Source organism: Cherax quadricarinatus, chromosome 63, assembly GCF_038502225.1.
Source record: "Cherax quadricarinatus isolate ZL_2023a chromosome 63, ASM3850222v1, whole genome shotgun sequence".
NCBI lineage: Eukaryota > Metazoa > Arthropoda > Malacostraca > Decapoda > Parastacidae > Cherax > Cherax quadricarinatus.
The window spans coordinates 3184577-3200784 of record NC_091354.1 but is presented as its reverse complement, the minus strand read 5'-3'; the positions used below and the strand labels follow the sequence as shown (position 1 = coordinate 3200784).

The 16208-nt window shown below is 37.1% G+C and overlaps 1 protein-coding gene across 7 annotated transcripts in view; it reads left to right on the top strand.

Annotated features, from left to right (window-relative positions):
- Herc4 (HECT and RLD domain containing E3 ubiquitin ligase 4) overlaps positions 1-16208 on the top strand; it is a 113080-nt gene that overhangs the window by 41526 nt on the left and 55346 nt on the right. For all 7 annotated transcript variants that reach the window (XR_011393761.1, XM_070098572.1, XM_070098571.1 and 4 more), the window contains 6 exons: positions 748-917; positions 3054-3207; positions 6639-6825; positions 9700-9803; positions 10326-10517; positions 15096-15179. Coding sequence is in view for 6 of the 7 variants with exons in the window: in XM_070098572.1 (XP_069954673.1) it covers positions 748-917; positions 3054-3207; positions 6639-6825; positions 9700-9803; positions 10326-10517; positions 15096-15179 (891 nt within the window). In the remaining variant the exon portion in view is untranslated. The remainder of the gene's footprint in view (positions 1-747; positions 918-3053; positions 3208-6638; positions 6826-9699; positions 9804-10325; positions 10518-15095; positions 15180-16208) is intronic.

The window sequence follows — 16208 nt, the reverse complement described above, 5'->3', positions numbered from 1 at the left end:
TAATAATAATAATAATAATAACAATAATAATAATAATAATAATAATAATAATATATGCTGAATTGATTTTCTCCTGAGTACTGTATATGATAATAAATAATTTTTTGGTAGAGAAGAAATAAAAAGTAAATAAAAAGATGGTACAGATCAGATTCATGGCAGTGGAACACAGGCAACTGGTCTTTCATATCCCAGGCTCAAATGTACAACAACCCAGTGTACAGTCAGTAATGGATAGAACAGGGATATATACATAGTGTCATATTAAAAAATGGTATAGTACCAGAAGTAATAACAAAGCCCATTCATTCAGACATCTCATATGGTAAATCCTCTTTGATGTTAACATTGTTTAAAAACAAAGAAAATTAAGTTACCTATAAAGTAGGTAACCTAGATAGTATTCTATACAAGTATACTGCAGCATATTAAGAGTTCGATTTTCATACTTAATCTAGGTTTCATTGTGGCTTAATAACAAGACCATTAATGTAATGTTTTTTGTGAATTATAATTGTGTTGGTAGTATTCTGATTTGATTGTAAAGGAATATTCACTGTAATATTCAGTATTACTCAGAAGTGAAAAACCATAGGAAAATAGGTTATTATACAGATTGAATTCAAAAGTTTTCAAAATGTCAAACCCTTTCAATGTATAAAAAGATAATAGCTTAACTTTTAGTGAACTAATCAGTACAGCATCAGGTTACATTTTTTAGTTTGTCTCAATTTTATTTTATGACAGATATTTGCTGGTGGTGATGCAAGCATGGCTGCAGTAATGAAAGAATCAGGAGTTGCTGATGATTACTGCCAGAGACACCCACTGCAGCTGCCTTTAATAATAGAAGAGGAAAAAATAAACGAGATGATGGGAATTGGTGAAGAAGATATGATTCCTGATGATTTATTTACGCAAGTAGCCCTTTACAATAATTGTCTAAATCTATTTTATTATCATTTTAGTAAATATATCTCCAGTAAGGGGCTAGTAACCCCTTCTCCTATATATACAACTAAAGTTAAAAAGAGAAACTTTCATTTTTCTTTTTGGGCCACCCTGCCTCTGTGGGATATGGCCAGTTTGTTGAAAGAAAGAAAAGATCTCCAGGACTTGAGTCCTGGAGTTGGGAAGTACAGTGCTTGCACTTTAAAGGAGGGGTGGAGATATTTGCAGTTTTGAACTGTGGTATTGCGCACCTCTCTTCAAGACAGTGCTGGAGTGAGTGGTGGTGAAAGTTTCTTCATTTTTGGGTCACTCTACCTTGCTGGGAGATGGCCAGTTTGTTGGAAAAAAAATTGAAGGATTGCAGATTGCTTGGCCATAAATACTACTGAAAATATCATTGTGAGGGGAAGGGAAATCAGGGTTTCTGTATCTCGGTGCTGATTTTGTGTGTGCTTGCAAAGCAGGCGAATTAAAGTAAGATGATGTCTTACAATTTGATATTTCTCTGCATCTGCACTTTCTTTACTTTAGGTATTTGCTTTGTGAATTTTTGTTGACCCCATTTCTACCTTTTATAAATTTACTTTCATGCAATCACCTGATTTTCCCCACAGTGTTTCTTTAAATATCATTGACTAGTTTACTGACAGTGAGACTTGACATGAGAAAAACAAGATTTGGGTGTGGGAAGTCAACTGAGCATATTTTGAAGGAAATCCTTTAGTTGGTTTCCAATCATAGGATTTAAAGTTTACCTGGAGAGGGTTTCAGGGGTCAACACCCCCGTGGCCTGGTCTGAGACCAGGCCTCGTGATGGATCAGGGTCTGATCAACCAGGCTGTTACTGCTGGCTAAACATAAACTGATGTACGAACCATGAGTACTGACTTTAGGTGACTCTCCAGCACCTTCTTGAAGACAGAGAGGGGTCCGTTTGTAATCCACCTTATGTATGCTGGGAGGCAGTTGAACAGTCTTGGGCCCCTGACACTTACTGTGTTGTCTCTAAGTGTAGTTGTGGTCCTCCTGCTTCTCATTGAGGAAATGAGTCTTTTGCTTTCTTAGGAAGTGGTTTTTGTGTGCAAGTTTGGTACTAATCCCTCTGCGATTTTCCAAGTGTATATTATCATATAAATATAAATGGAAAGATAATGGTTCAGTGGGGGAAAAAAATATGTTTCAGCACAGTCAGAACCAGGGAAAGTCAAGACGAAAGTAATAGGGAGATATACTGTATATTCACAGATTGTGTGCTGTATTCTAGATGCTTGTAGTGAAGGACAGAGGGTGAATGGGAGAATTATGGTAGAATTTCTGTAGTTTTTTTTTTTTTTTTTGACCAATGTCATTCATATTTGTCATGTAGCCATTTGTTGCCTATCTAGTATGCTTCTAATTTTTTGCAAAAAAATTAAGTGAAGAATTGTTGAATTTTTCTGATATTGTATTTTATATGGATTATGATTGAATGAATTTTTTTCCTTTTACCAAATTTATCTTCTGTGTATGTAAAATGGACCTTCAGAAAGCAAATATCAGCTAAATGGACAAAAAATCTGGCCAGACAAAGACTTCATGTCCATATAACCCTTTAATTGTGGCATACTCAGAAATGAGTATGCTACAATTATGGTAAGTTCATAATATTATTATAATATAGAAAGGATGGAGCAAAGTAGGATAACTTGGAGGGTGTATAAAGCTGTAATGGAGGAATGGTAGGGTAGGGGTTGCCTGAGGAAAATTGGCAGGAGTGGGTAATGGAGGTTTTGTATGGGAGGGGCTTAGACATTCAGCAGGTGTGTGAGAGCATGTAACATAGTGAGTGGAGGCAAGTGTTTTTATGACTAGACATGCTGTTGGAGTGTGAACAAGGTAACATTTAAGAAGGGATTCAGGGAAATTGATTTGCCAGACTTGAGTCCTGGAGGTGGGAAGTACAGTGCCTGCATTCTGAAGGTGGTCTGAGGATATTTTTGTAGTTTTAAGCAGCATCTGAATTGTAATGTCAGTTTGGCTCTGGCAAGACAGTGATGGAGTTAAGTGGGTGGGGTATGTGTGCACACACTGTTCTTTATTGACTATTTCAATTTTACTCTTAGGTATATAGAAACTGCATTTGGATCCTTGGCATCCTGGAACTCTTCATTTATAATGAAGGATTCTGAGAAGCATAGTCATGGGTTGGATTACAGATTGGCAGAAGACTACGTGGGAAAACTTGGCCGGATTCCTCGAGCTTCCATACAGGAAGTAGTGAGTATTGTACAACATTTTGTGATATTTTTGAGTAATGTCATTGAAATCCATATTCCTTGCTCTTTGTATTAACTTATTTTTTGTGCACAAAAGATGGTACTAATGATTTTGTTTTTTCAATATTTTTTTTAACACATCTGCTGTTTCCCACCAAGGCAGGGTGTGTATTATATATACATATAGCAGGTTTTTATGATAAGCAGTTTATGGTCTTGTTTTAGGGGACCTGACAGGTACATCCTATCAAATATTGTATATGTACTTTAATTTTGCTACATGTAGGGCTTCTGAGAATTACTGTGTTTTCCTGCACACAAAGTGCACAATTGTATGAAACATACAAGACGATGTTTCCAAGTAGTTGTAATGTGATGTTAGTTTTTTTTTTTTTCCTTCCAACAAGTCGGCCGTCTCCCACTGAGGCAGGGTGACCCAAAAAAGAAAGAAAATCCCCAAAAAGAAAATACTTTCATCATCATTCAACACTTTCACCACACTCACACATTATCACTGTTTTTGCAGAGGTGCTCAGAATACAACAGTTTAGAAGCATACACATATAAAGATACACAACATATCCCTCCAAACTGCCAATATCCCAAACCCCTCCTTTAAAGTGCAGGCATTGTACTTCCCATTTCCTGGACTCAAGTTCGACTATATGAAAATAACCGGTTTCCCTGAATCCCTTCACTAAATATTACCCTGCTCACACTCCAACAGATCGTCAGGTCCCAAGTACCATTCGTCTCCATTCACTCCTATCTAACACGCTCACGCACGCTTGCTGGAAGTCCAAGCCCCTTGCCCACAAAACCTCCTTTACCCCCTCTCTCCAACCCTTTCGAGGACGACCCCTACCCCGCCTTCCTTCCCCTATAGATTTATATGCTTTCCATGTCATTCTGCTTTGATACATTCTCTCTAAATGACCAAACCACCTCAACAACCCCTCTTCTGCCCTCTGACTAATACTTTTATTAACTCCACACCTTTTCCTAATTTCCACACTCCGAATTTTCTGCATAATATTTACACCACACATTGCCCTTAGACAGGACATCTCCACTGCCTCCAACCGTCTCCTCGCTGCTGCATTTACCACCCAAGCTTCACACCCATATAAGAGTGTTGGTACTACTATACTTTCATACATTCCCTTCTTTGCCTCCATAGATAACATAGATAACATATACCTCAACGCACCACTCACCTTTTTTCCCTCATCAATTCTATGATTAACCTCATCCTTCATAAATCCATCCGCCGACACGTCAACTCCCAAGTATCTGAAAACATTCACTTCTTCCATACTCCTCCTCCCCAATTTGATATCCAATTTTTCTTTATCTAAATCATTTGATACCCTCATCACCTTACTCTTTTCTATGTTCACTTTCAAAAAGTTCCTCAAAATATTCTCACCATCTACCTAATACGTCCATCTCTCCATCTACTAACTCCCCTACTCTGTTTTTAACTGACAAATCCATACTTTCCCTAGGCTTTCTTAACTTGTTTAACTCACTCCAAAAATTTTTCTTATTTTCATTAAAATTTCTTGACAGTGCCTCTCCCACTCTATCATCTGCTCTCCTTTTGCACTCTCTCACCACTCTCTTCACCTTTCTTTTACTCTCCATATACTCTGCTCTTCTTATAACACTTCTGCTTTGTAAAAACCTCTCATAAGCTACCTTTTTCTCTTTTATCACACCCTTTACTTCATCATTCCACCAATCACTCCTCTTTCCTCCTGCCCCCACCCTCCTATAACCACAAACTTCTGCCCCACATTCTAATACTGCATTTTTAAAACTATTCCAACCCTCTTCAACCCCCCCCCCCACTACTCATCTTTGCACTAGCCCACCTTTCTGCCAATAGTCGCTTATATCTCACCCGAACTTCCTCCTCCCTTTGTTTATACACTTTCACCTCCCTCTTACTTGTTGTTGCCACCTTCCTCTTTTCCCATCTACCTCTTACTCTAACTGTAGCTACAACTAAATAATGATCCGATATATCAGTTGCCCCTCTATAAACATGTACATCCTGGAGCCTACCCATCAACCTTTTATCCACCAATACATAATCTAATAAACTACTTTCATTACATGCTACATCATACCTTGTATATTTATTTATCCTCTTTTTCATAAAATATGTATTACTTATTACCAAGTCTCTTTCTACACATAGCTCAATTAAAGGCTCCCCATTTACATTTACCCCTGGCACCCCAAATTTACCTACTACTCCCTCCATAACATTTTTACCCACTTTAGCATAGAAACCCCCAACCACCATTACTCTCACACTTGATTCAAAACTCCCCACGCATTCACTCAACATTTCCCAAAATCTCTCTCTCTCCTCTACACTTCTCCCTTCTCCAGGTGCATACACGCTTATTATAACCCACTTTTCACATCCAATCTTTATTTTACTCCACATAATCCTTGAATTAATACATTTATAGTCCCTCTTTTCCTGCCATAGCTTATCCTTCAACATTATTGCTACTCCTTCTTTAGCTCTAACTCTATTTGAAACCCCTGACCTAATCCCATTTATTCCTCTCCATTGAAACTCTCCCACCCCCCTTCAGCTTTGTTTCACTTAAAGCCAGGACATCCAGCTTCTTCTCATTCATAACATCCACAATCATCTCTTTCTTATCATTTGCACAACATCCACGCACATTCAGACTTCCCACTTTGACAATTTTCTTCTTATTCTTTTTAGTAATCTTTACAGGAAAAGGGGTTACTAGCCCATTGTTCCCGGCATTTTAGTTGACTTTTACAACACGCATGGCTTACGGAGGAAAGATTCTTATTCCACTTCACCATAGATATAAAAGGAAAAGTAATAAGACCAAGAACTATTAAGATAAAATCAAAGAAAAGTCAGATGAGTGTGTATAAATAAATGTGTACATGTATGTGTAGTGTGACCTAAGTGTAAGTAGAAGTAGCAAGACATACCTGTAATCTTGCATATTTATGAGACAGACAAAAGACATCAGCAATCCTACCATCATGTAAAACAATTACAGTTAACAACTGCTAAAGCATAACCCAAAGCCTGTCATTGAGCATATAAGGTGCAGGCTGTTTTTTCAAAGACTTTTTGTCAAAAAAAAAAAAGTGCACCTTGTATGCCAGAAAATAGGGTATGCAGTAGATACTGATTGAATTGTATAACACAGATTTCTTGCAACAAATGGCACTTGCTGGAACATTGAGAGCAAAAAGGCATTGAAATGTATTGAGAGAGGGAAGCTTAGATCTTACTGGTCAGGTGAAAAATAATTTCTTGAAATTCTGTGCAGTTTGGTGAACCAGTTCCATCTGTTAAGAAATGGCTTAAATATGTGAGTAGTCAGTATTCACTATCAGTAATGTTTACTATTCAATTTTCAGATACAAAACAGTGTGCAGAATATAGTGAAGGATCTGCCTCATCACCCAATAAGCAGAGAGAGTCTCCGTTGTTTCATTCTTCTTCCTCTCTTTAAGGACTTCGTAGATTCACGATATATAGCAAAGTTGCAGTTGCCATATGCAGAGGCTCTTCTAGGCTTGCAAAAAGAAATGGCTGCTATCTTTAGTAAGTATAGTAAATGTTAAAAATAGGTCATACAACTACGAATGGGAAGAATTAATTTGCCTTTGTTGCAGAGATATTAGCTGTTGATCCAGTTAGTCATTGGATCAGCTAGTTTTTGATCAGTATATTAAGTTTCAATATTCCCGTGACTTTTTTTTTATTGTATAGTGTGTATTATTCACTTGTAAATGTATTTTATTTATGTTAGTGCAAGAAGCTTCGAGCAGTTTCATTGTAAAAGTTGTGGGTGAATATGGCCATAACGGATAGTGACCCAATTTCAAATCTGATTAATTTGAAACTGGTAGCTGGCTTTGTTACAGTATTTATCATTTTTAGCTCTTCTTCTTTCAACAAACTGGCTATATCCCACTAATTGTTAGTTAAATAAGTATTTATTTAAAATATTGTAATACACAAGGCGATACTTTTTGAGGTGCGGGCAGGGGATTAGAGATAGTAGCTCTGATTCCCTGACAGGAGTAAGATGTGGGATCCTGCCTAAGGCTGAGATCTGGTAACAGTGGAGAAATGTGTGGAGCCACGTATAGCATTAACTATTGCCACAAGTGCAAAATATGTCATCAAATTTTGTAATTTTGGGGGGAGAAAGGGAAATAAAAACTTAGTGCAATGCATACATAAAAAAAATGTGAAATAGGAATTTCACAACAGCTGTCCCCAGTTATAATGCTGGGTACTTGATACATACTATACATTCTTGTCAACCCTTCATCCTTCCATTCATCCTTTATATAATATACACATATTTTGTTCCAGTCTTTCTATATTTTTTTTTTTTTCAACAAGTCGGCCGTCTCCCACCGAGGCAGGGTGACCCAAAAAAGAAAATACTTTCATCATCATTCAACACTTTCACCACACTCACACATTATGTCATATTACTGATATTTTTTTCAAAATTATATAATAAACACGATGCATTTAAATAAGATAAATACACCCCACAGTAGAATAAATAAACATAAATGTGAGATGTGAGCAGACGACTTCCACAAGTGACGCCATAATAACAATACTCACCGCAGATATTACGGTGCTCACGATGCATAACATATAAATAAGATAAATACACCCCACAGTAGAATAAATAAACATAAATGTGAGATGTGAGCAGACGACTTCCACAAGTGACGCCAGAGTCTCATTAAATGTCGTATATTACGGTAATTACACATTTTCATTAATCCATCCATGATAGCATATACACCCCACAGTAGAATAAATAAACAAATGTGAGATGTGAGCAGACGACTTGCACAAGTGGTGATAATAACAATACTCGCCGAGTCTCATTAAATGTCGTATATTACGGTAATATACACATTTTCATTAATCCATCCATGATATTTTTTTCAAAATTATATAATAAACACGATGCATAACATATAAATAAGATAAATACACCCCACAGTAGAATAAATAAACATAAATGTGAGATGTGGTAGCAGACGACTTGCACAAGTGGTGATAATAACAATATTCACCGAGTCTCATTAAATGTCGTATATTGCGGTAATATACACATTTTCATTAATCCAGCCATGATATTTTTTTCAAAATTATATAATAAACACGATACATAACATAAAAAGATGATAAATACACCCCACAATAGAATAAATAAACATAAATATAAGATGTGGGAGCCTGGTTTGTTTACATAACTCTGCGCCTGTTACCTCTCATGTACTCATTCTTTCTCTCTCTCATTTATTCGTTTTATCTCATTTACTTACTCCTGACCCTACATTAAGACTACAAATATTTTAAGGTAAGTAATGAGTGAACTGTATATACATTTTATCGCTCTGGGATGCTTAAATATCATAGAATAGTATGTGTGGGTGGGGTGGCCTGGTATGGTAGCCTGGCTGACTACCATACATACCACACTTGATTTCTTACAATAAATACTACTTGTCTCTCCCTAGATTAAGACTATAAATATTTTAAGGTAAGTAATGAGTGCACTATGTGTGTATTGTACCTTTTTATTGTTTTTTTGATGCCTGGTTCTATTGCTAACTTAATATATGTTAGTGTAAACTTGTTATCTAGTGTTTGTATGCATTTATAAGTGGAAAAAAAGGGTGTTCCACTTTACGGCAATTTCCGCTTTACGGCGGTAGCCTGGAACCTAACCTGCCGTATAAGTGGGGCCCTCCTGTACGTATAAAGATACACAACATATCCCTCCAAACTGCCAATATCCCAAACCCCTCCTTTGAAGTGCAGGCATTGTACTTCCCATTTCCAGGACTCAAGTCCGACTATATGAAAATAACCGGTTTCCCTGAATCCCTTCATTAAATATTACCCTGCTCACACTCCAACAGATCGTCAGGTCCCAAGTATCATTCGTCTCCATTCACTCCTATCTAACATGCTCATGCACGCTTGCTGGAAGTCCAAGCCCCTCGCCCACAAAACCTCCTTTACCCCCTCTTTCCAACCCTTTCGAGGACGACCCCTACCCCTCCTTCCTTCCCCTATAGATTTATATGCTTTCCATGTCATTCTACTTTGATCCATTCTCTTTAAATGACCAAACCACCTCAACAACCCCTCTTCTGCCCTCTGACTAATGCTTTTATTAACTCCACACCTTCTCCTAATTTCCACACTCCGAATTTTCTGCATAATATTTACACCACACATTGCCCTTAGACAGGTCATCTCCACTGCCTCCAACCGTCTCCTCGCTGCTGCATTTACCATCCAAGCTTCACATCCATATAAGAGTGCTGGTACTACTATACTTTCATACATTCCCTTCTTTGCCTCCATAGATAACGTTTTTTGACTCCACATATACCTCAACGCACCATATATAGGATTATTTCTTTGCAGAGATGTGGCTGAAAGTTTTGCCAAGAGACTTTGCAATCCGACTCATCACTATCTACAAGGTTGTTATTGTTCAGATATTAAACAATGCTAAACAATCTTCTGAGGTGTGTATATACAAAGATGTATGGTATGCTCTTTTTTTTTCTTCTGTGTATGTTTAGTGAAAGGAAGCACAAGGGGAGGGTCTGAAATAGAGAAGATTAATTTCAGTATCAGAAGTAGCTTGAAATTGGGCTCATGTAGTGGAAATATTCAATTTTGCCAATATTTCTGAGAATGGGTAAGGCGTGCCTAAACCTCCCAAGTCTGTTTTATGGGTTTTTAATAAGTCTGATTCAATCATTGGGATGTTGTAAACCATGATCAGTCATTCCTGGTTATATTTTTTTCTCCTAGAAAGAGTAAATCTTCTATTTTTATGTGATTAAAAATTCTTAATGGAAGGCTAGTATAGTAGAAGCTTGGGAATGTGACATCTTGTACAATTCATATTTCTTGACTGTTGAATATACATATTAAATATCTGGCCTTTTTTTTCTGTTACATCTGTTTATTGTAAGTGCATACACCATACTATAAATAGTGTAATTTAAATAGTTTCACTGTATTTTTACCAATCTTCACAGATTGACAGACGTGCACTAGTGTCATCCTTGAAGATGTTATCTTTCCTTCATGCTGAAAACTTTAAGGATGGTGCTAAAGCAGCCAGAATAAATTATGAAGAATTCTACATTCCTGAAATTGGTGAAAAAATTGATATTAGATCAGATTATTTTAATTGGATTAGCAGCAAAATCAGACCTATAAGACCAGATGTAAGTGTAGTTTAGTATTTTTTAAAATCTCCGCTATCAGTTTTCCATATACTTTACTGTACATTAAAATTTTGCCATTAGTATACAGTACCCAGCTCTTATGTTTTAAATAATAAATTTTTAATTTATATTAAGTTGTCAGTGGAGAGAATTATCTGTTGCTATGGTAATATATAAAATTTTCCATTGCTATGGTAATGTATCTTCTCTATTATAATAATTAATATAATATATAATATATAATAATATATAATATATAGGCAACTATTGGCAGAGAGGTGGGCTAGTGCAAGTATGATTATTAGAGGGGTTGAAGAGGGTTGGAATAGTTTTAAAAATGCAGTATTAGAATGTGGGGCAGAAGTTTGTGGTTATAGGAGGGTGGGGGCAGGAGGAAAGAGGAGTGATTGGTGGAATGATGAAGTAAAGGGTGTGATAAAAGAGAAAAAGTTAGCGTATGTGAGGTTTTTACAAAGCAGAAGTGTTATAAGAAGAGTAGAGTATATGGAGAGTAAAAGAAAGGTAAAGAGAGTGGTGAGAGAGTGCAAGAAATTTTAATGGGAATAAGAAAAAATTTTGGAGTGAGTTAAATAAGTTAAGAAAGCCTAGGGAATGAATGGATTTGTCAGTTAAAAACAGAGTAGGGGAGTTAGTAGATGGGAAGATGGAGGTATTGGGTAGATGGCGGGAATATTTTGAGGAACTTTTAACCCTTTCAGGGTCCGTCCCGTAGATCTACGGCTTTACGTTCAGGGTCCAAACCGTAGATCTACGTCATGAGCTCAGCTCCCTCTGATAAACTGTGAGTGGTACATTTGGGCCTAGATATGAGAGAATACATCTATGTGGTATGTGTGCACCACATAAAACAAATCCTGCAGCACACTGTGTATAATGAGAGAAAAAAACTGAGACCATGATTTTCAATTAAAACAGCGACTTTGCAGTGTTTTTTCGTATGTTTTTTATAGTTGTATTTGCGATTTCTTGGTCTCATTTGATAGAATGGAAGACATATTACAGGAATAGAGATGATTTTGATTGGTTTTAGCACTGGAAATGGCTTGAAACTGAGCTCAAAGTAGCGGAAATGTTAAATTTTTGCCGATGTTCAAGAGTAAACAAACGACCTCACACGTCTAATACACGCCAGCTGGTGGGTCTAATATACATTCACAAATGTGGTGATGATATTTATGCAATTATTACAATATTGCATAACAGTAAATCTTCTATTTTTTGGTGTGAAAAAATTCATTATGTGAATAAAAAATCAAAATGGAATTTATTTGTAAAGCCTCAAAATGTAACTAATGAACAGAGGAAATGTTAGTTTAGTGCCAGGAATAGCTACATTGTTTATTCTGGACCCTATTTTGAAATTGGAATATTTTGAACTTTGTGTTAAATTGGCCAAATTACCAATTTCCGATCACTTCATTTTGTAGTTGAAACAGTTGACTTGGGGATTTCTTGTGCTCAATCGATAGAATGGAAGTAATACTAGTGAAATAGCTAAGAATTTGGTCGACTGGAATAATGTAATTGGCATAAAATGGGAGTCAAATTCGGCAAAATCGCCGATTCGTAAATATCGCTGACACATCAAAATTTGCGAGAGCATAATTTCGTCAATTTTCTATCAAATTTCATACTTTTTGTTTTATTACCTTCACAAAAAGATTCTCTACCATTTCATAAGAAAAAATAATTTTTTTTTTTTTTTTTTTTAAATTCTTGGACACTGGGGCACCACTTTAGATTTTGGCCTTGGACCCTGAAGGGGTTAAATGTTGACGAAGAAAGGGAGGCGGTAATTTCATGCATTGGCCAGGGAGGTGTACTATCTTTTAGGAGTGAAGAAGAGCAGGATGTGAGTGTGGGGGAGGTGCGTGAGGCATTACGTAGAATGAAAGGGGGTAAAGCAGCTGGAACTGATGGGATCATGACAAATGTTAAAAGCAGGGGGGTATTTATTGTTAGTGGTTGGTATTTTTGTTTAATAAATGTATGAAAGAGGAGAAGGTACCTAGGGATTGGCAGAGAGTATTAATAGTTCCTTTATATAAAGGGAAGGGAGACAAAAGAGATTGTAAAAATTATAGAAGAATTAGTTTACTGAGTATACCAGGAAAAGGTTAAACAGAATGTAGGATTGCGGATGAGCAAGGAGGTTTTAGAGTGGGTAGGGGATGTGTAGACCAAGTGTTTACATTGAAGCATATATGTGAACAGTATTTAGATAAGGGTAGGGAAGTTTTCATTGCATTTATAGATTTAGAAAAGGCATATGATAGAGTGGATAGGGGAACAATGTGGCAGATGTTGCTAGTATATGGAATAGGTGGTAAGTTACTAAATGCTGTAAAGAGTTTTTATGAGGATAGTGAGGCTCAGGTTAGGGTGTGTAGAAGAGGAGGAGATTACTTTCTGGTAAAAGTAGGTCTTAGACAGGGATGTGTAATGTCACCATGGTTGTTTAATATATTTATAGATGGGGTTGTAAAAGAAGTAAATGCTAGGGTGTTCAGGAGAGGGGTGGGATTAAATTATGGGGAATCAAATACAGAATGGGAATTAACACGGTTGCTTTTTGCTGATGATATTGTGCTTATGGGAGATTCTTAAAGAAAAATTGCAAAGGTTAGTGGACGAGTTTGCTAGAGTGTGTAAAGGTAGAAAGTTGAAAGTGAACATAGAAAAGAGTAAGGTGATGAGGGTATCAAATGATTTAAATAAAGAAAAATTGGTTAACAAATTGGAGAGGAGGAGTGTGAAAGAAGTGAATGTTTTCAGATATTTGGGAGTTGATGTGTCAGTGGATGGTTTTATGAAGGATGAGGTTAATCATAGAATTGATGAAGGAAAGAAAAGTGAGTGGTGCGTTGAGGTATATGTGGAGAAAAAAAATGTTATCTATGGAGGCAAAGAAGGGAATGTATGAAAGTATAGTGGTACCAACACTCTTATATGGGTGTGAAGCTTGGGTTGTAAATGCTGCACCGAGGAGATGGAGTATTAGTCAGAGAGCTGAAGAGGTATTGTTGGTGGTTTGGTCATTTAGAGAGAATGGATCAAAGTAGAATGACATGGAGAGCATATAAATCTGTAGGGGAAGGAAGGTGGGGTAGGGGTCGTCGTAGAAAAGGTTGGAGGGGGGGTAAAGGAGGTTTTTTGGGCGAAGGGCTTGGACTTCCAGCAAGCGTGCATGAGCATGTTAGATAGGAGTGAATGGAGATGAATGGTATTTGGGACCTGACGAGCTGTTGGAGTGTGAGCAGGGTAATATTTAGTGAAGGGATTCAGGGAATCCGTTTTTTTTTTTTTTATATATATATAGTCGGACTTGAGTCCTGGAAATGGGAAGCACAATGCCTGCACTTTAAAGGAGGGGTTTGGGATATTGGCAGTTTGGAGGGATATACATATTGTGTATCTTTATACGTATATGCTTCTAAATTGTTGTATTCTGAGCACCTCTGCAAAAACAATGATTATGTGTGAGTGAGGTGAAAGTGTTGAATGATGATGAAAGTATTTTCTTTTTGGGGATTTTTTTTTCTTTTTGGGTCACCCTGCTTTGGTGGGAGATGGCCGACTTGTTAAAAAAAAAAAAAAAAATTCTAAATGGCTGTCGTGTGCCAAGGCAGTGTTATCCAAAGAAACTCTTTCATCATTCATTCGGTTGCTGTTGTGCCAGAAGTGTGCTGACATCACAATTTATATTACCTCCCTACCTATCTTTCAGAGTGCAGGGACTGCCTTTTCCCCCACCTCTAGGACTCGAGTCTTGCTAACTGTTTCCCTGAATCCCTTTAGAAAGGTTGCCTTGCTCACACTCTAATGCCACATCCATTAAAAAAATGCTTGTCTCCATTCACTCCTGACATACTCACATAAGCCTGCTGGATACTCAATCCCCTAAAACTCAAAGTCTCTTCTGCCTCATTCCTGGGGTAACCCCAACCCCTTCTACCTTCTCCCACTCATTTATACACATCATCCTCTTCATCCTCTACATGTCTATACCACCTCAGCATCCCTCTTTTTTTTTTCCAAGAATGTTGTTAAATAAACCTGAGTTTGATGTAATTTTTTTCAATTTCAGCTGTCTCCCACTGAGGCAGTATGACCCAAAAAAAGAAACATTATCACCATCATTTGACACTTTTGCCATCATTCACACATAATCACTGTCTTTGCAGAGGTACTCGGATATGACAGTTCAGTTAAGTTGACTTGATGTAAATTTATGAAGATCAAATACAAATGTCAAACAGGGTATTTAATGCAAATTGCTTATCCAGATTTCAATCAACTTTCACACACTGGACTTTGTCACAGCTATATTTATTTATTTCTTTGCTTTCAACAATCCAGCTGTATCCCTCTATAGCATTCCTAATCCTAATAATTATTACTGTTAAAGTTGACAGTACAATTTTGTATTGTTAATCACTGGTCAGTTGTACTGCATAAAAGCATTTAAATAAGCATTGCCTTCATTTGTATAATGATTGTTGAATCACCCTAATAAATAAAAGAATAAATTGCTGTATTAAATAATTTTGTTTTCAGAGTCCTGTTTCCTTTTGTGAGTATCCTTTCCTGTTTGATGCTCAAGCTAAGACTCTTCTGCTTCGTGCAGATGCTACAAGACAGGTAAGAGGATAATTAGTAAATTTCCTGTTTATTGGTCTCTGACTTGGTGCAACTTTTTTTGTGCAGATGTACTAATGTATGGTTTACTTTTACTATATACAGTACCCGATATTGAGTTTACATCTGGGACAGTCTGTTTGTTACTTTGGTTTGCTTCAATTGAGTGTTTCAAGGTCTTTTTCATCTTTATTCTTGCACAATAACAGTAAAAGAAAATCTATAAAGTGCAGTGGAACCCCAGTTTTCGTCCTTAATCCGTTCCAGAAGGTCAGTCGAAATCTGAAATGGACAAAAACTGAAGTAATATTACTCATAAGAAATAGTGTAAATCCAATTAATCCATTCCAGACACCCAAAAATATTAGCAATGAAGTACATTTTATATAAAATAACCATAGTTTTACATACAGAAAACAATGAGAAATAAATGTAAAGCACTAATTTTAATGGATAAATGAACATTTAAATAACTTTTACCTTTATTGAAGACTCTTGTTGGCATATTCTTTACGAGATCTGCATGCAACTGCCTTGCCTTTTCGCAAATTATTACCTCCTTAGCACTATCTCCCGCTAATTGTTTTTCATTGATCCACCCCACCAACAACTTCTCAGCATCTTCGATTGTTTGCCATCACTGCCACCCTCTACCACCATCACTACCACCCTCTACCACCATCACTACCACCCTCTACCACCATCACTACCACCCTCTACCACCATCGCTACCACCCTCTACCACCATCGCTACCATTCTCTAACACCATCACACCCACAGCCACCCTCTACCACCATCACAACCACCCTCTCCCACCATCACAACCACCCTCTCCCACCCTCACTACCACCATCACTACCACCCTCTTCTACCATCACTACCACCCTCTACCACCATCACTACCATCCTCTACCACCAATGCTTCAGATGAATGCACAGAGTATTGCTCACTGAAAAAATGACAGAGGCAGACTGAGTCACATACATGTGGCGGCACGTCCCGGGTGGGCGGGTGCATCTGATACATATGA